Source organism: Sinocyclocheilus anshuiensis, unplaced genomic scaffold (genome assembly GCF_001515605.1).
Source record: "Sinocyclocheilus anshuiensis isolate Anshui unplaced genomic scaffold, SAMN03320099.WGS_v1.1 scaffold475, whole genome shotgun sequence".
NCBI classification, from domain to species: domain Eukaryota; kingdom Metazoa; phylum Chordata; class Actinopteri; order Cypriniformes; family Cyprinidae; genus Sinocyclocheilus; species Sinocyclocheilus anshuiensis.
In genome coordinates, this window is record NW_015549650.1 from 1,141,916 (window position 1) to 1,161,874 (window position 19,959).

The window sequence follows — 19,959 nt, forward strand, 5'->3', positions numbered from 1 at the left end:
GGGGTCCAAAAAAAAAAAAAAAAGTCTTCCATCTACAAATGTGTCATAAATTTGGATTTGAATGGTCAGGTTACATTTGACATACTAGACATAGAATGCAACCATGTGACCGTTTTATAGATTTTTCAGTATTATTATAATTATTTGGGCAAGCTGTACCTAGTCAAAATCATTTTAGATAGATGAAACATTAATATATTATTATGGAATAAAGTTAATCTCTGCAGAATTATTGTTGTTGAAAACCTAATATAAATTTAGAATTGAACCACATGTAAACCAGTTCTATTATTAAGATGTTATCTTCCCTTTTTCAAGTAATGCAAAACAGTCCTCATAATAATTCCTCTGTACATGGGAACAAAGAAAGAGCAGAACACACACACACACACACACACAACTAGTTATTATTATTATAACTTATTTTATTAAGTAAAAAACACACAAAGAGTAAATGTTCATAGTCAATGGTAGTTTAGTAATTATATCTCTATATAATGGTATCTGGTGCTCAAAGGTGCTTCTAAGAATACCATGGTACAACCAGAGTGCATGTCCAAAAAACATGGTAATATGCAAACGGAAATTAAATTATTAACACGCATTGAGTTATGATGCCATATGGACTAGTTGTTAACATGAATTTGGCACTAAAAATCCTAGACTTTTAAACATAAACAAACAATGCACAAAGAACAAAACAATTCATGAAATTGATTATGTTGACTTGTTAACCCAAAAAATCTATAGAAAATATAATTATAATTAAATATTAGTTGGAGGGGCAGAATTCACCAAAAATGATTCTAATTCAGGTTTTTGAAACAGAAAACGAGCATTTGTATAATTTTGTATGTAATTGTATTATTTGTATAATAGGGGTTTTAACTCCAAACTCTATAGCTATTGTAGTTATATATAAAGGAAGATATAAATCACATGTAAAACAAACAAACAAAAAAAATGACAAAGTCCAAACGATAAGAGCTTGATTGCGTTTTTTGACCCACACAAACAGCCTCAGCAGTGTTGCCAATTTAGCCTTTTTTTTTTTTGCTAAATTTAGCAACTTTTCAGAGTACCCTAGCAACTTTTTCTTCCAAAAGCACCTAGCAACAAATTTAGCTATTTAAAAAAAGGTAGGCTTCTAGTAATTTTCCAGGACATTATCCATTGTAACCCTTTAATCCGAAACACAAAATACAATGTAAAAAACTTGTAAAAAAAAACTTGTAATCGTGTTGACACTTATTGTAATCGAATAAGTGTTCAATAATTCAATGTTGTATATAAAAAGTTATTTATATTTTAACATTATATTATGCATTCATATTATACGACCAAATCTAAATAAACATATGAAAATCTATATTTTTACTGAGATTTGATGCGGTGATACAATTTTGCGTCGCGATTACGTAATGACGTCATCACGCAATGACATCACAACGTCATTTAGCAACTTGAAGGAACAAATCGACCTTCCTTTAGCAACTTCCCCTGAAAATGAGTTGGCAACAGTGAGCCTCAGTCTGGCGCATGCGCATTGGCTGACAGTGAGCTCAGCATAAGCCTCGCCGCGCTGCTGTATAAACACCGCCAACATCCAACAGACAAGATTCACAACACGACTCTGCGCTTCGAGAGAGACATGATGCTTCTCACGCTGCTTTTTATCTCCACGGGTAATATATACTGTTCTTGTCCTCCGCATTATTGTTGGTGCTTTCGTTGAGAAGTGTGCCACAGCTGCAGTTCATGGCCGAGGAAGTGTTTGGTAAACATGTCATGTAGGTTACTGACTGGCCCGCTTAAATGGAAATGTTATCTTCAAATAAACAGCCAAACATAGTATTTATTCTAGTTTTAGTTTTAACAGAATACACTTCTATATTCATAGTGATGATAATATTTGTTCCCGATTTGTTCGTTAGCCATATGTTGACGTGCTGTGCTAACAGGCTAAGTTAAGTGTTTTAAACAACAGCGTCCCATAATAAGTCACGTTTTTAAAACTTTTTTTTTTTTAAATGATTTATTTGAGCAGTCTTTCAGCCGGTTTATACACATGCATGTGTTTGTTGCGCTGATATTTTGGACTGGTCAGTCTAAACTGACTGAAGTCGATTATAATCATTATCTGATGGGTAAATTGATTGTTTTAGTTTTAATGTATTTCCTAAACTCAAATTTATTTTGGATTGAATGCGAATCGTTTCCGCATCGTGACGCATCGCTTTTAACGTAACGTTCATCTCGTGCTTGATCGATTTAGCTGATTTCAACTTTATCTCTTTCTCTGATATAGGTGTCTGAATGTTGACACAGTGACTGAAACCTGTTTTTCAGAGTTTGTTTGCCCAATACAGATATGCCCAGGCTGTATTTTAACTCCTGCAGTTTTTTTGTTGTCTGGCATCTGATCAATTGAATTGCGTAATTTGTATCCAGGTTGCTTAGTCCTTCAAAATAACGTCTCTTCGCTTCCAGGGATAAGATCCTTTGCTACTTGTCTAGTTTCCACATCCTCTTCAGTGTTCCTCTTTAGTATTTGCCATTACAGTCACAATTTCACTTCATCTTTTTGTCATAAGGATTGTTATTTTTGCAGAAGGTTTTGCTCATGAAAGCATAGAGGTGGTCTTTCATACTGTGCTCTATGTGTGAGGTCAGGCTCAGAGCCTCTGGATTGTGAAAAATGGTTTATTAAAACCACAGAATGTCTCACTTCTCATTGACATGCAGTTTTTTTTTGTTTTCAGTAATTGCACAAGAGAAAGCTGGAAAGTGTCCTAGTTTTGGCCTATTGGCCGATCAGACCCTGTTCATGACTCTATAATAAAGTTTAGTGCCGTGATTGTTAGAGGTATTTCAAGTATGTTATTTTTTTTTTGTTTGCTCTGGACTTATACTACTGGAATCTCTTCGGCATTTTAGGTAGTCTATGATCACACTGACAAGAACTTTTAATGTAACATCAAGTGTTTTTGTTAACTGAATCATGTCCGTTTTGTACTTTTTAGCTTATTGCAGTTCACGTAAAAGATCCAGTGGAATTTAAAAACAGTCATTCTCAGTTAATGAGCTCAAACATCATACACCGTTACAAGAGAATGAGAAAAATGTTGTTTAGAGTAGTTGCTGTCATTACTTTGCATGTTGTCAACTACCCATTCCCATGTTGAGTTGCCTGTTTTCTATATAACAATGATTGTTATTGAAGATTGTTATTGTTCTTGATTGTTATTTGGCAGAAGTGAAATGTAAGTGTTTTAGTTATGAGACCGTTTTGATCCTACAAACCATAAAGTAAATGACCCAGATTTACAGCTAGTTCTGGACCACAGGATTATTGCACAGAGCTTTCCAAAAATCCTTAGTATCTGCACTTTGTTTCCTACTTTATGCTTTTATTTAGGTGGTTTCTGCTTTGGTTTTGACTCTTAATATGGATTGCTATCGAGTGGCAAAGCAGAAGTGAAACCCTGGGTGCTTTTGTGTTAAGAGTTTAGGCCTTCAGGGCTGTTTTCAAGTTTAGTTATGGCACAGTTTAGTTATGAATCGTGTGATGTTGACTCATTGGTGGAAAAATCAGTATTACTTTGTCATAATTCATTACAGTAAAATTCAGTGTCAGTCAGCTGGGTTTTGTGTCGACTTGTCTTTTGTACAATCAGCTGCGGAGGCTGATGCTGAGCTGGTGGAAACAGACACTGGATCATAAGACTGATCAAGCTTGTAGTGTTTGTTCCTTGCGTATATGTCAGATGATATTGGCGACAAATTAGGAATAATTCTTCAAAAAGGTTTAACTGTTCATTTCATGGGGAATTTTAAAGAAAATAAGCATTGTACTTGGTGGAAACAATATTAACTGGCTCTCAATGTTTAGGGACTTTCCTCTCTCTCTCGCTCTCTCTCTCGCTCTCTCTCTCGCTCTCTCTCTAAGCGATTTTTTGCAAACATTTCTTTGAGTAACATGACCGTAAATATGAACTCACGATTGAATGTAACATAAAACAAATGAGTACTTTTCATTAAAATCTTTATTAATGCCAAAAATGCTTACGTTTATGTGTCTTTTTGTTCGCTCGGGCAGCCATGTTGCCGCTGAAGCCGGTTTACGCTGAGATAATTCATACCCCTTCGTTTGAAGTGTGGTCCCGAAAAATCTTCGTTTGAAGGGCTATCTGGCCCTTCCCCTACCCCTACCCCTCCAACCAAAAGAGAATACCCCTACCCCTTCATGTGAACGCGCGAAAGGGGAAGGGCTAAGGCATAGAATTGGAAATGGGCCTTAGTCTGACTAGTGCTGCTTGGACAGTTAGCTATCCACAAAGCAGCCTTTGTGTAATAGGCTCTTCCTTCCCATAGGACCTCATCTGTCATTCAAAGCATGTCACAGTCCTCTTTAAAGAACTGAAGCAGTGTATTCAGCTGCAGATCCTATTTGTGTTTACATCATGTTTTACAATGCTTCTGTGTTCCCTTCATCTCGCAGGATGACCCTGGTGTGGTGTGCAGTGCTATGGGCCTGTGTGTGTCCCAGCAGTCAGCTCTGGCTAAAGCTCAGCTCATGTCCAGTGAGATCCCTCAAGTGGACCTGAGCCAGCGTGTCAACCCCTTCCTGCTCAACATCCCTCAGCTGCTCTACCCCCAAGAGAAAACCAAGGAGACCCCCAAACAGGTGAAGCTGTCACACACCTGTATGTTTTAATGAAAAGAGCCATGGAGACTCCAATTGTTCAACTTGATGAATGTTATTATAGTGTCACCAATTACATTTGTGTTGCTGATTAAAACATTTACAATTAATCTCATCCTGTATGTTTACTAACTGATTGGTGTTCTCTTCTGTCCGCAGACGGGTGGAGATGTGTGCCAGGACTGTGTTACGTTCATTTCGGACACTCAGGAGGAAGCCAAAGCCAATTCCTCATTTATCAACACTCTACTCGCTCGGGTGGAGAGCCAGTGTGAGCTTCTGGGACCTGGCATGTCTGATATGGTGAGAACATGAGAGACAGGTTTACTGGGTTCGGTGCTCAAAGTAAAGATGGTGTGCATTGCATGTGTGGGACATTTTTGGTGGTCTTATCGCTCATTTCTCATTTCACAGTGCAAGGAGTACATCAGCCAGTACGGACCACTGGTCTTTCAACAGCTTATGTCTATGGTAAGTGATTTTAAATCTTTCTTAAATGTCATTTGTGCCAGCATTTCAGCTGTTTCATTCATCCATCCTCCATTACCAAAATGGGTGCTTAAGTTCCCCTCCTCGTGGCACAACAAAGTTTTAAAAGGGTCATATGAGGAATCAAAATGTTAATGTAATGTATCATGTTGTGTTATATAACTTTAAGAACTCAACTTCCTCCCTAGTTTAAAAAAAAAAAAGAAAGAAAAAGGTGATTTTACACTTGTGAGCTTTGGAATGATGCCCATATAAAGACTTTAGCAGTGTGAGTTTGATGTTCAGAAATGTGGTCCACCCAGTCACTGAGGAGGAAGTAGAGTAAATATAGCTACCCTTTGGTTCTGGTATTTTGGAATAAAAGTGAAAAGTAAGGATGAGGTGGTTAAAAACTATTGGGTTTGTGTTCAAGTCCACAACTAAAGATGCAGCTCAGCACTGTATCTCATTTCACATGCACAGAGGAGATTTGCATTAAAGACAGCAGCAAAAACATCCTGCTCAATGGTTCAACGAGAGGGTGGGAAATGATCTTTAACTGATTTGTGACTTCTGCATAAATGATTAACATTCATAAGTGGACCTCAGGGGAAAAACATTAAAATATGACCCCTTTAATATGGAGAGCTTGTTGCAAATGTTGTCAGTCAAGTGAACAAAGCTGCTTTTGTTCCCTTTCCTGTTAAGACACACTGCCTGTCTTCCAGCTTAAAGGGATAGTTCACCCAAAAATGAAAATTCCGTCATTAATTCCTCACCCTCATGTCGTTCCAAACCCGTAAGACCTTCGTTCATCTTTGAAACACAAATTAAGATATTTCTGATGAAATCCGAGAGCTTTCTGACGCTGCATAGACAGCAACGCAACTGTCACGTTCAAGGCCCAGAAAGATAGTAAAGACAACGTTAAAATAGTCCATGTGACATCAGTGGTTCAACCGTAATTTTATGAAGCTACGAGAATACTTTGTGCGCAAAGAAAACAAAAATAATATTCAACAATTTCTTCCCTCCCACGTCAGACTTTGATGTGCATTCACAAGAGTGCCACGACACGTGTGTGCATTCCAATAGGTTGTCTCCTGTGTCAGCAACACCACATGCATCCGTCGTGGTACTCTCATGAATGTGCAGCAGAGACTGACAAAAGAGAAGAATTGTTAAATAAACTCGTTATTTTTGTTTTCTTTGCGCACAAAAAGTATTCGTAGCTTCATAAAATTACAGTTGAACCACTGCTCTCACATGGACTGTTTTACCGATGTCCTTACTATCTTTCTGGGCTTTGAACGTGACAGTTGTGTTGCTGTCTATGCAGTGTCAGAAAGCTCTCGGATTTCATCAAAAATATCTTAATTTTGTGTTCCAAAGGTGAAGGAAGGTCTTACTGCTTTGGAACGACATGAGGGTGAGGAATTAATGACAGAATTTTCATTTTTGGGTGAACTATCCCTTTAATCCACAAGACAGGCAGTGTGTCTTAACAGGAAAGGGAACAAAAGCAGCTTTGTTCACTTGACTGACAACATTTGCAACAAGCTCTCCATATTAAAGGGGTCATATTTTAATGTTTTTCCCCTGAGGTCCACTTATGAATGTTAATCATTTATGCAGAAGTCACAAATCAGTTAAAGATCATTTCCCACCCTCTCGTTGAACCATTGAGCAGGATGTTTTTGCTGCTGTCTTTAATGCAAATCTCCTCTGTGCATGTGAAATGAGATACAGTGCTGAGCTGCATCTTTCCCACCTTCATTTTCTTTCTCTCTTTATCTCTGTCTCTCCTCTTGTGGTTTTGTTTGCTCTGGTCTTCAGGAGCAGGTAGGTTTCTCTGAGCTGCTAGTCGCATTCTAGCTTGTGTCTTTTAATCTGTCTGTCATGTGGCTAATCACCTGTGCTGTTTTCTAATCTAACGCTGACCGTTGCTAATCTGTGCTGTTGTTAGACTAGCCACTCACCCACTTTTTAAATAGCCCTAACCCTGAGGTTTTCATGTTTGTGTAGATGTAGTACCAGACTGATCCTTTATCATAACCTCCATCACCTATAATATACTATATGGGTTGGAACTATGCAGTGTTGGGTGTAACGCGTTACTAAGTAACGCATTACTGTAATTAAATTACTTATCCACTGAAAAAGTAAAGTAAGGGATTACTGTTCATTTTTAGGCCATTTAATTACAGTTACTTATAAAGTAACATACTGTAACGTGTTACAAACTGTAAATAATTTCAACAGTTCTAAAATCAATATTGAATTTGAAATCATTCAAATCGAAAACAAATATTATCTGATTATGTAATCCGTATTAAACTAAAGCGAGGTACAGTCTTTCCCGTATCTGAGCTCATTATATGCAGTCACCTGCACGCAAACGCCCTCACCTAGATACAAAAAATAGATTAAAAAAATCAAGATTCATCTAATTTTCATCGTTTTTGAAAGAAGACCTGCTATGAAGAATAAGCCGGAATTTACCTCAGAAGAACAGCGTGATCTGGCGCGGCTTTATTCAGCGGAGGAGACCATTTCTGTAATTTAGTTTTACCTACATTAGTTAACGTGTTATTTTTACATAAACCTGTACGGATTTTACTAGTTGGGCTTTTCCTGAACATCTTGCCAAACTGAAATGTATTGTTTAACTTTTCTTAAAGGGGTCATATGATGCTGCTAAAAATAACATTATTTTGTGTATTTGGTGAAATGAAATGTGTTTATGCGGTTTAAAGTAAAAAAAACACATTATTTTCCACATACAACTATTCTATGTTTGACTCAAATTGAAAGAATAAAGAGTTTAATTACTATTGTCTATGCTTTTAAGGTTTATAGGGATTTTAAAGGGGTCATATGATGCTTTTTTTTAAAGATCATTATTTGGTGTATTTGGTGTAACAGAATATGTTGACATGCTTTAATGTTCAATAGTAATTAGTAAAGTAATTTAAATCCAATATTGATGATGTAATTAGTAATTAATTACTTTTTGAAAGTAACTTACCCAACACTGGAACTATGTACTGGTTTTTATTCAGTAACCAGCCTCATTCAACAACAAAATAGCAAGGAGGTATTTAAGAAAGCAGGGTTAAACCTGCTGTCTCTCAAACCCCCAAACTCTTGGTTGATTTAACCCAAACTGTTCTTACTGGTAAAAATGGCTGGGAGTAAGTTCACTCAGCTCACTCAACTTCCAGGAACACACAAAGACATTGCAACAGAGTGACAAATCCTGGAGTAACCTGGAAATGGATGCTAAGCATGCCATACTAAAATAGCGATTTTTTTTTAAAATGTTTATTAGTGTGAAAAAGTTATTGATTAATAATAATAGTAAAACTGGAGTCTCATCAATAGGGTTAAACTGCTGTGGCTACTTAACTTGAAAGTTACCTCAGTTTCTGGAACCAGAATTTGTGGTTATTCTTTTACTTATCCGCAAACTTGTTGCGTATGTTGCATAACCAGCTTTCTAGAATTTATATATATTTATATTATATATATTTATATATCCATGCTATTTTGGTTCTGTCTGCATTCTTCCCAAGACTGATAGAATTCCCTTGACAGTGTTTCCCGTATACCATTCAGTAGCAAGTAAAAAAAAAAAAAAAAACACTTTCCATTGTGTCCTCTTGCTGCTCTCACAGAACAAAACATTGTGTGATCAGTGAGTTTTTACTGTAACCAAAGTACTCTTGAGCTGGTTCTTCTGAATTAATGGGTCAACAGACTCACTTTATGGGTTCGAATCGGTCTTTAATTGACTCCCTGCAATAGAATTTTAGGTTTGTGTCCAAGTACTCAAAGAATCATTAAGGAACCGATTAATCGTGATTTGGAATTGGAACAAAATCTTTAACCTCCATCCCTACCTGTGAGCTGATATTCAAACACATTTTCATTTGAACATGTGGTTGTTATAAAGTGTTGAATTAGATAAATTGGTCTATTAATTGAACCACTAGCTTTTGCCATTCATCAGATCATACTTGCACTTCTTGTGCTTGCATGCATGGCAGCCGTCAGACTGGCAGGGTGATATGGTATACTGTGGGCATGAGGTGGAGCAGCATCATGGATAATCAGTTAGTCAGAGAGGTGTTATACATTGGATGCTGCATGACGTCATCCAGGAAGATGGTGCATGAATGTATTAGTCAGTGCATGTCTGAAATTCTGCTCATCCTGTCTTTCTCTTGTGTAACTGGTGACGTGTTACTGAATGTGTCCTTGCCTCCTCCAATCCCTCTGTAGCAAGCCAAGGACATCTGCTCTCGTGCTGGATTCTGCCCCCCTCAGAACAAGTCTGTGCGCATGGAGAAGCTGATGCCTGCCAAATCAATCCCTGCTGTCAAGATGTTCCCTGCAACCAAACTTGAAACGCCTGTCAAAACCAAGCCTGCTAAGGTACAATAGCATATAACTTCTGTTGTTTTCATCTGGATTATGAATCTGTGAATTTGGTAGTTTAACATTTTTTGAGCATTTAAAACCGCTTTATATGTTTACATGTCACTGGTTCAAGAAAATTGATTTTTTTCCCCCACTGACCTGTTAGATAACTGTACTTTCAACCTCTGTTTTGACAATGTAAATTAATTTAATGACTCTAAACTGTTGTCAGCTGTTATGGGCTGTAAATAACATTCACATTCAAATTAAACTCGAGTTGAGAAGGTGTGTAAAAATGCAGGATGTTTCCTTCATGCACGTGTGTCTGTTTTGATAGAATCTGGTGCAAATACGCGACAGTCCTCAGTGTGCCATCTGTGAGTTTGTGATGAAGGAAGTTGAGGATATGATTCAGGATCACACATCTGAGGTATGAAGCCACATGTCAAATAACCGATTCTCCATTGATTGTCAGTGTTCATAAACTGTAATGACCAGTAGAATTGGTAGAAATATGTGCAGATTTCCATAAACGATTAGATATTAAGATTGATTGAAGCCAGCGAGACAAACATAGCAGCAGGTGGGACTGATGGAAAAAGGCCTTCTCCATTCAGAGAAGAGAAAGCAGATAAATATGAAAGGATCCTGGTGTTTCCAGTCAGCAAACAATAGCCTGCATTGGATTTTCTCTTTTTAGTCAAACTATAATATTCATCATCAATATGCAGTGCAGAAATGGCTTCACATTATGAAATACTTGAGTTAAAAACAATCCGTATTTCAATATTTATGGTTCCGATAGTAAGTTCTGATTGGATGAGACACATTGTGTTAGTGTTTTTTTTTTTCACACTCAGATTTTTCTGGAGAACTTGATGTGAATTTGCATCCTTATAAATTTCCTGTTAATGGTGTGCCGACACTGTTGTGGTTTTTTAGGAAGAGATTGTGCATGCTGTGGAGAAAGTCTGCAACATTTTACCCTCCACACTCACGGCTCAGTGCAAGGACCTGATTGAGACCTACGGCCAGGCCATCATTGAACTGCTCATGCAGGAGGCCGATCCCAAAACCATCTGCTCTTTCCTCGCACTCTGCAATGGGGTCAGCCATGTCTGTAAGTGCTGATAATACATTTGTTTTCAGTATAATATTCCCTTTGTTTCTCTTTTTTTAGATGTGAGAGATTCATTTTATCGGTTTATTGTTGCAGCTGTAATGGACAAGCAACGATTTGAGGCGGGCGGCTTCTGTGACGTGTGTAAGATGGCAGTGCGTTATGTGGACGGGATCCTAGAGCAGAACGCCACTCAGGCGGAGATCGAGGACGCTGTGATGAAGGTCTGCAGCTTCTTGCCTGATGCGGTCAGAGACGAGGTAGGTCACGCTTACAGTAAACAGACACCCATACTTCATTCTTTTAATACACCCAACAACAGAACAAATGCAACAAGATTGTCAGCAAACTTTCTACTGTGCTGTTGTCCAGCAACATGCAGTGTGAGATTTTGATTTGCTATGAAATTTGGGTTGCATTATTGTACATTTAGGAACGAAACATGCATCAGCCATTTTCCCATTCTTGTAATGAGACAAAAGAGAAGCTTTAAAGGGTTAGTTCACCCAAAAATGAAAATGAGGCTGCGTTTTACTCACCCCCGAGGCAACCTAGGTGTATATGACTTTCTTCTTTCAGACGAATCCAGTCGGAGTTATATTAAAAATTGTCTTTGATCGTTCAACCTGTTTAATGCCACTCAGCTGGTGTTGCAGTGCTTCAGTCCAAAAGAAGTTAAATAAAAAGCACCCATCCATAAAAAAAAAAGTGTCTCAAACGGCTCCGGGGGGTGAACAAAGGCCTTCTGTAGAGAATCGATGCGTTTTTGTAAGAAAAATATCCATATTCAAAAAGTAATAATCACTTTAATGTAGCTTGCGCTCACTGTTCCCCCCCTTATTACTTTTTACGTTTTGAAGCTATATTTTATTTGGTTAAATTCTTAACAATTGTTTTGATTTATTATTAATTTGTAATTATTTTAAAAAGTAGCCTGCTTATATAATTGAATAAAAATGCACAAAATAAATTTGATACAATTGTGATATCGAATCGTGAAACCAGTGACAATTCACACCCCTAATAAGTGTGTGTGTCTAACCGTGTGCTCTTCTTCCTGCAGTGTCACCAGCTCATTGAGCAGTATGAGCCTCTGCTGGTACAGCTGCTGCTCCAGACGCTCGACCCGGACTTCGTCTGCATGGTAAGATTTACCCTCCGCTCTCCAGCTCAAATCATGTGATAAGTGAGCCCTGACTGAGTTTGTTGGGGGTTTTTGTGCGTACAGAAGCTGGGAGCATGTCCCGAGGCAGTGCAGAAGCTGCTGGGATTGGAGCAGTGCAGCTGGGGGCCAGCATACTGGTGTAAGAACGTGGAGACCGCTTCTCGCTGTAACGTGAGTATTGCTTGCGATTTATGTTTTGAGTGTAAAATGTTGTCTTGCAGCACATCAGAAACAGACTGTGATGTGAATGAAGCTTCTGTGTTTGTGTTGTAGGCCTTGGATCACTGCAGGCGTCACGTGTGGAGCTAAAGGATGAGCAGAGCGTTCCACAACAATCTTAGGAAACTAAAGGAGAATTGATTGTAGAGCTGCTTTCCTGTTTTGAAATCAATACTTGGGTTTTCTTTTAAAAAGTGACATTTGAAATTGAACTGTCACAGCTAATTTAACAGCCTTGTTTCTGGGGCAAGAAAGCTTTTACTGAAAGGACATGTATTTTGAGGGGGCAGGGGTGTGGAGAGATATGAATGGCATACATGGGAAGTGCACTGAAACTGGATATTTTTTTTTGCTATTTTGCAGACTTTTGTTTTTAAAATGAATGTTCTTTTAGTTGTTTCTTCATATGATTATAGCATGAGTATATATGGAAATAGATTGTGCCTTTATCAGAAAAGGAGGTCTGAAACCCCTGAGAATGAAATGCTTTGGATGCTCTAAAATCCCTGCCTCCCTCTTTAACTGTGCAAATGCACCTGCAAGGCCAGTGATTTAAATCATAGTTTTGGTCCTAATGGAAGTAAATTCTCTTTATAACTGTCATTTTGTGTTAGTTAATAAGCTGAAGGGGACGAGATGTTGACATTCTTCATTTGATCCCACTAACTGTTGCCCTTCACTGATTGATCTGTCACTGCTTCTAAATGTCAGATTTTATCCTTGTGCTTGACACTGTTCAGACTGAAGCTTTTGTTTTTTAAAAATGAAAATAAAACCAACTTCAACCCCATTCTCTGTGGTTCCTTTGTCTTGAAACCCTTTTTTGGCAGTAGATCAGCTCTGGAAGTTAAAAAACCACATGATGTGTCTGTTATTATTTGTAAAGTTTATAAACTTAAGCACGAAACAAATTTTTAAACGTCTTTCTGGTGATTGTAACCTGGACTTTTCCAATCATTTAGTCTTAGCTTAAAAAGCCACCTTTCTTAAGGTGCAGTCTGTTAAGATGTTTACTGTTGCTCTGTGAAATTTCAAAATCTGCTATTTTCAATAGGAAAATAAGATCAGGAGTTTTGAGTGACAGTGAGAAATCCTCCAACGCTGATTTCGTTATTCAGGCAACCGACACTTTGCCACGTTTAACATGACGGCAGATCTCAGTTTTCTGCTGAAGTACAACGTCCATGTCTCGATGTATAAAACCTTAATTCTTACATTTAAAAGGTTTATTTTTAAGTGTATTGTAATTTTATTTTAATTAGTGGAAAGTGTATTTTTCTTTATGCCAATAGTAAGGTCTACTAATTTTGCCACTTTGGCAATAGATAAAACACAAAATACAATTTGGCTTTAAAGTAACACTCCACTTTTTTTTTTTTTTTTAAATAAGCTCATTTTCCAACTCCCCTAGAGTTAAACAGTTGAGTTTGCAGGCGCAATGATATTACGCAGCGCCTGAAAATAGGCTAACTTCCATCAACATAACCAACGTGACCACCTGCTTGCACAGGGAGTGTGCTGGGGACTATTTTCAGGCGCTGCGTAATATCATTGCGCCTGCTGCACCCATGGTACGGCAGCAAAGTTCCTTGATTATTACGCCGGAATGAGAGTATAGTTCCTAGCCATATCGGCCTAGAAAACCGCAACTTTTCATTTTCCGACGGTCTTGGTACACGATGTAACTACAGAAGAGTCAAGTTTTAAATGGGAAAAACATTGAAACTTTTTGGTCATTTTTGAGCGAGATGCTAACGGTCTAATCAGATTCAATGATCTATGCTAAGCTGCAGCTAAAAGTGCTACCGCCACACCCGGAGATCAGCTGAATGGATTCGAAAATGGTAAAACTCAACTGTTTAACTCTAGGGGAGTTGGAAAATGAGCCTATTTTCAACAATTTCAAAATCAAAAATCAGGAGTGTTTCTTTAAGGGAATTTGCCAAACCAATCAAAATAAAAGCACATGCGAGACATACATTTTTTTTCTTTTTTAATCATTCACAGCATCTGTATTTAGTTTACAACTTTTATATAAAATTAAACATTTACAAAGTTCCAAGCAATTTTATACTTCATGTCACAGGTAGTTTTGGAGGTAGCAGGTCTGAAGAAACTGAGGTAGCGAGTTGTGGATTCTGTGTGTGGCTGACATATTTCACTGTACATGTGTGATTTCCTGATTTCAGGGTTCAAAATGTAAAAAAAAGTTAGTGACACTGATTACACAACTAGTGTCATTCTTTCACTTCCAGCGATTAATCCGACGCAGCTGCACATACGCAAGAATCAGACACACGCACATAATGCCTGTCAGAGCTACCTGGTTCTGCCAAAAGCCCCAAGTGCTGTGGTCGATCTCTTGATGATCCAGGTACATGTCACCTCTCACACTGCTAGTAAGAGAGAGTTTGCAGTTGAAACACATTACCCACATCACCTCCTAGAGACTAAACTCTGTTGTTAGTTCTGTTTTTCCAGTAGGTGGCGCCACCGAGTGTGAGTGAGTCTTACCTGGTGTAGTTACTGGTAAAGACTTGATCTTTTAGTTCATTGATGGCAAGTGCCTGAAGAGAGACACTTTGGTTGGATTACTGCTGAAATGCAAACAAAAAGACTTGATTGGATTGTAATGGGTTTTATGCTCTTACATTGTAGCCATATCGGAATATACTGGCCCACTTCAGCCAGGACATCCAGCTCAGCATTGAATTCAGGTTAACTAGGAAACCTCCAAACACCTGGGAAGACACAGGACAGGAAAACCTGTGAGATTAAATCATGCTATGTCCCAAAAATAAACATGACCTTCGTCTCATTAAAGGGATAGCTCACCCAAAAATGAGAATTCTGTCATTAATTCCTCACCCTCATGTCGTTCCAAACTTGTAACACTTTTGTTCATCTTCAGAACACAAATTAAGATATTTCTGATGAAATCCGAGAGCTTTCTGACTCTGATAAGACAGCAACGCAACTGTCACGTTCAAAGCCCAGAAAGGTAGTAAGGACATCGGTAAAACAGTCCATGTGAGAGCAGTGGTTCAACCGTAATGTCACGAAGCTACGAGAATACTTTTTGTGCGCCAAGAAAACAAAAATAACGACTTTATTCGACAATAAAGTATTCTCGTAGCTTCATAAAATTACGCTTGAACCACTGATGTCGCATGGACTATTTTAACGTTGTCTTTACTACCTTTCTGGGCCTTGAACGTGTCATTTGTGTTGCTGTCTATGCAGCGTCAGAAAGCTCTCGGATTTCATCAAAAATATCTTAATTTGTGTTCTGAAAATGAACGAAAGTGTTACGGGTTTGTAACGACATGAGGGTGAGGAATTAATGACAGAATTTTCATTTTTGGGTGAACTATGCCTTTAATTGCTGTTTACCTCATACAACTGGAATCTAAGGTCATGTTAACAGCTGGTGCGTTTGAAGCGTTTATTTTTGAACCTGGCATGTCTCCATTAGTTCGGTTTGTTTAGACATATACAATTGCAGTGCATTCAAATAATCCGAATTTTTAAAATAAAGATTTTTTGTATAATCTATAATTTTGGAACGTTTTGAAATGTTAAAAAAACAGTGAACCGAACCAATTAGAAAAAGCAAACAATCTACATGTCTGTAAATCTATTGTGTTCGGCTAAACTCACCATCATTAAGACATAAGGCAGCGCGATGAGGATGTTAGCCATGGCAAAGGAGCCCACGCTGGCACTGACAAGGAAGGCCAAGCTCACCGCTGACAGACTGACCATACTCATGGTCAAACAGTACAGGAAGAAGGCCTCCACGTCAGGCTTCAGACCTGAGATGAAGCTCATTCAAACAGTGTAATGTTATAGGTACAGCAAAAAAACAAAGCAAAGGGCTGTAAACTGTTATTAATGTGATTTATGTTTATATGTGTCATTTGTGACACAATAACAATGAGCAGCTGCCACTTAATCTTTTTCATTCTGGCCACTTTTGTCAATATGGACAGTACCGAAATGGCAACACCCAGTGACCCTCGTTCACTTTTCCTTACATTACTCCACTAATAAAGTAACAGTGACTGAAAACATTTCCATTGCTTCATTCGCCAGCTTGGATGTTTTCCCTGATCTTGTCACAGTGCACTATGGGACTGTCTTTGTGGAGAAGGATACACACAATGCCTCCTAAAATATTCCCCAAGAAGGTATTTTAGAAGATAGTGACACTACTCACCCATCATGAAGTACAGGATGGCAGAAAAGATGAAGACGGGGAGGATGCGGTTTGGTATGAGGTCGGCAAACACTTTGGACAGGAAGTAGACAGAGGTGCAGTAGAAACCACTCGAGTTCTCATGGCTGCAGGTGAGAGGAACATGTGATGATGGTCTTTGTCTAACTGGAATAATAGTTTGGAGAGCTAACGTTTGGATGTTGACTCACATGAAGAGCACTCTCTCGCTGATGAAGAGCTCCACCGCAGACAGATTGCCAAACACCATGTTGATGACCAGAAAAAAGAAAGCTCCCGTTCTGAAGAGAGACAACAAATGCAACGTTTCACAATAACTGCTAGAACTTAAACACAGGTGCAATAGGTACAATCCTTATGTGTATAAAAAGAATTGAGCTTGAATTATTGATGTATTAATTATATTATTATTTATGTATATTTATTAACACAATAAAGTAATTGTATCTTGACTTTGACTTTCCAAGGCCTCCAAAGTATACATCCAAATCTGCGAATGCTTGGTTCAGGGATCAGACATAGGATGTACTGTTCAGTCTCCAGATTTAACTCTCATTGAAAATATTTGGTTGAATTTGAAGAAAGTAGTGGCAACGTGAAAACCAAAGACTGTCAGTGATCTGAACGCTTTTTCAGGCGAGGAATGGGCCATTCGTCAGGCTTTTACAGGGTTCATTTTTCTGACCTCATCTTCTACTTACATTCTTTAATTTCCGCACCATGAATTTAAACTGTTAAATTGTGGCAGAAAGGTCATTTTGGACCCAATGCAATCTAATTGTGAGCACTGGATCTGGTAGCAGGTGCTCACCTGTTCTGAAGAGCCTCTGGTAAAGTGTGTGGGATCTGGTAGTAGATCAGTCCCACTAAAATACCAAAGAAAATGTTGAGGAAGAGTTGGGCGTAGGATGTCTGAGGATTCCTCCAAATGTTTCTTACGGTGCGGCCACTCACCAGCATGAGCTGCAACATGGACATACACTCATCACCCATGTACAGAGGTCATCTATTGATTTTATTCCTGGTTATCTACCTGATGAGTCAACACAAGCTTAGCTAAACCATTGCTTCTACATACCTGGTAATAGAAAGGTGTGGCGTAACCGACCCTGTCACCTTTAGTGACCTCAAGCCCATCTGAAATCTGACTGAGTCTGTCTTTTACTTTGAGGAAATGAGGGGACTGTCTGTAAATGACCGCCAGAGGGTTCTCATTTTCCTCCATCTCCTCACTGCTGCTACACTTGTCTAAAAACACACCAAACACAGAGGGTTAGCTGATCACAGAGTAGTCAAAACTTTAGTTTTGACCAAACTACAAGAGATGTCCATGTAAAGTACCAGCAGCATTGCTCAGAAGGATGCATATTCAAATAAAAACTCCAGTCCTGGATGCTGATTGGTCAGTGTTGAGCTACAGTCATGCTACAATACAGTCTGCCTCCAGTACTGCTTATTGAGATGGTAATGTCGTGTCAAATTTTTATCATTAATATATTTCGTATGATGTAGCATAATTCATATTTTTTATGTTTTCAAAAGAAGTCTCACTTTGGATTTAATTTAATGTGTCCTTGCTGGAAAAAAAGTATTAATTCTTTCAAATAATGAAACTTTCAGCACCTGATTGATTGTTGTGTATTTGAGGAAGGACGGTTCGGTTTGTGACGTCCAGGAAGAAGTCTGCCGGGTTGTTGAATGGCTCGCACTTGTAACCTACGACACATTGACACAAGTCTGAGCGAATCACTGTGGATTTGCATTTGAATTAAGTATGTCTGTCAGTACCCAAGTCCTCAAAGTAGGTAATGGCTTTGTTGGCGGCCCCTGCGTAGATGATTTCTCCTTTATTCATGAGTGTGAGGTGGTCAAACTGGCTGAAGATGGAGTAGCGCGGCTGGTGAATGGAGAAGATCACAGTCTTACCCTTTTTGGAGAGCCTGTGTAACAAAACAACAAATGATCAACATATCAATCTCTGCATTTCTCATGATCAAAACAGACAAAAACAGGTTGTATGTGACAGTGCTTTACATTTGAAGTGGAATGTGGTTTCTTCTGACAGCTACAGTAAAAAACATGTCAAATGTTGTGCAATTTTCTGGGGCTTCAAATACAATTTTAACTCATCTGTGACAGGCAGTCATTTACCACACATCATTATTTTGACTCATCTCTCAGTAATACGTGTACAGTAATGCACTCTCAATGGATGTCAATGGGAAGAATGCACTGGAGGGTTTATAAAGCTTGTACTTTTTTAAAAAAGCACTTCATACAATGTTTTAAAAGAATGAACCCCAGTACACTTTACACTTTTGTGAAAAGGGTAAAGTATTCTACAAAATACAAATTGCTTATTATTGTCTCCGCATATTAACAGTATAAGCCTGTGAAGCCTCATATTTAATACACACATTTCTAAGGCCTCTTATTTATTAGCATGATCAAAACTTTCTACTACATGCCTTTTGTTGTCAGAATGATAGTTTATACTTTTTAGCGAGTAAAAGGCCTTTTAGTATAATTCTAAAAATGCATTTCAGGTCATTGTTCATGTGTCTGTATACACGTTAAACCATGTTAAAATGTATCAAATATGATACATCAGGCTTTTGAGAAATGTTTATTTGTACATCTCTCAATAATCATTGTATTGTGTTGCATTATATGTTTTAATCATAAAACATTTAATCATTTAAATATCATCTTACTAAGACTTTATTGGGAGATATATAGTGGCAACTGATATTTATATGCATTTTATTTAAGTAGACTGCTATACTGTCATAAAAATCTTACTGATTTAAATTACAGGCTCTCCGAATTTCGCTTTTTGGCCAAATAAATATTAAGCAACTGCACCAAATAGCATATTTTTGCTCAGCCTTAATAAAATGTAGGTGATTTCTTTTGCTCCTCAGAAATGAGCTTCATATTCTCCTATATGATACTACATAAGTCACAAAAGCCTAATGTATCAAATATGAGATTGTCTACATTATCAATAATTTAAATTTGTTTTAGTTTAGAGGTCAGAATTTATAAGGTTAAGATTAAGGAGAAAGTGTATTTTATTTATTTATTTTTTAATGGGAGACTTCATTGTTCACTTGTTCCCAAGAAGTAGGTGTATCTGATAAGAGAGCGTGTGGTACTTCTGCAGCAGTTCTATGATGGCGTTGGCAGTGTTGGCGTCCAGGCCTGTGGTGGGCTCATCCAGGAACAGGAGGGAGGGGGACGTGATGAGCTCCATCCCGATGCTGCACCTCTTCTTCTCTCCACCAGAAACACCACGCAAAAACATGGTCCCGATCTGAGAGAGAACAAGGCCATATCAAGTCCTGTCAGTGTGAAATAACACATTCCTACTGTCACACGGTATATACTGACAGAGCGCCCAACCCTACTGTTGTTGTTTTGGAAATAGTTTTTGTGTGACTGAAGCACACATGACCTCGACCCAGTTCTTACACACACACACACACACACACAAAAATACACGCGCGCACAAACACTCACGCACACACACTCTCACACACACACAAACACACACACTCTCACACACACACACACACACACACACACACACACACACACACACACACACACACACACACACA

The 19,959-nt window shown here is 38.3% G+C and overlaps 2 protein-coding genes across 2 annotated transcripts in view; one reads left to right on the forward strand and one right to left on the reverse strand.

The window, feature by feature from the left end:
- Nucleotides 1–4,423: 4,423 nt before the first annotated feature.
- Nucleotides 4,424–12,863, forward strand: LOC107660221 (prosaposin-like; the record flags this gene model as incomplete). Its single annotated transcript, XM_016449485.1, has 11 exons — nt 4,424–4,687; nt 4,865–5,008; nt 5,120–5,176; nt 7,010–7,015; nt 9,458–9,610; nt 9,933–10,025; nt 10,538–10,715; nt 10,812–10,975; nt 11,779–11,859; nt 11,944–12,051; nt 12,154–12,863. Coding segments are annotated over 11 exons (1,284 nt in total), but the record flags the coding sequence as incomplete, so codon positions are not given.
- A 1,111-nt stretch (nt 12,864–13,974) lies between these two features.
- LOC107660244 (ATP-binding cassette sub-family G member 2-like) overlaps nt 13,975–19,959 on the reverse strand; it is an 8,324-nt gene continuing 2,339 nt past the window's right edge. The window contains exons 3-14 of the mRNA XM_016449510.1: nt 19,495–19,652; nt 18,125–18,276; nt 17,960–18,052; nt 17,415–17,584; nt 17,148–17,299; nt 16,528–16,617; nt 16,319–16,443; nt 15,760–15,914; nt 14,751–14,840; nt 14,614–14,666; nt 14,423–14,495; nt 13,975–14,278 (exon numbers count right to left, since the gene is read on the reverse strand). Of these exons, the coding sequence (XP_016304996.1) occupies nt 14,258–14,278; nt 14,423–14,495; nt 14,614–14,666; nt 14,751–14,840; nt 15,760–15,914; nt 16,319–16,443; nt 16,528–16,617; nt 17,148–17,299; nt 17,415–17,584; nt 17,960–18,052; nt 18,125–18,276; nt 19,495–19,652 (1,332 nt within the window). The 3' untranslated portion in view covers nt 13,975–14,257. The remainder of the gene's footprint in view (nt 14,279–14,422; nt 14,496–14,613; nt 14,667–14,750; nt 14,841–15,759; nt 15,915–16,318; nt 16,444–16,527; nt 16,618–17,147; nt 17,300–17,414; nt 17,585–17,959; nt 18,053–18,124; nt 18,277–19,494; nt 19,653–19,959) is intronic.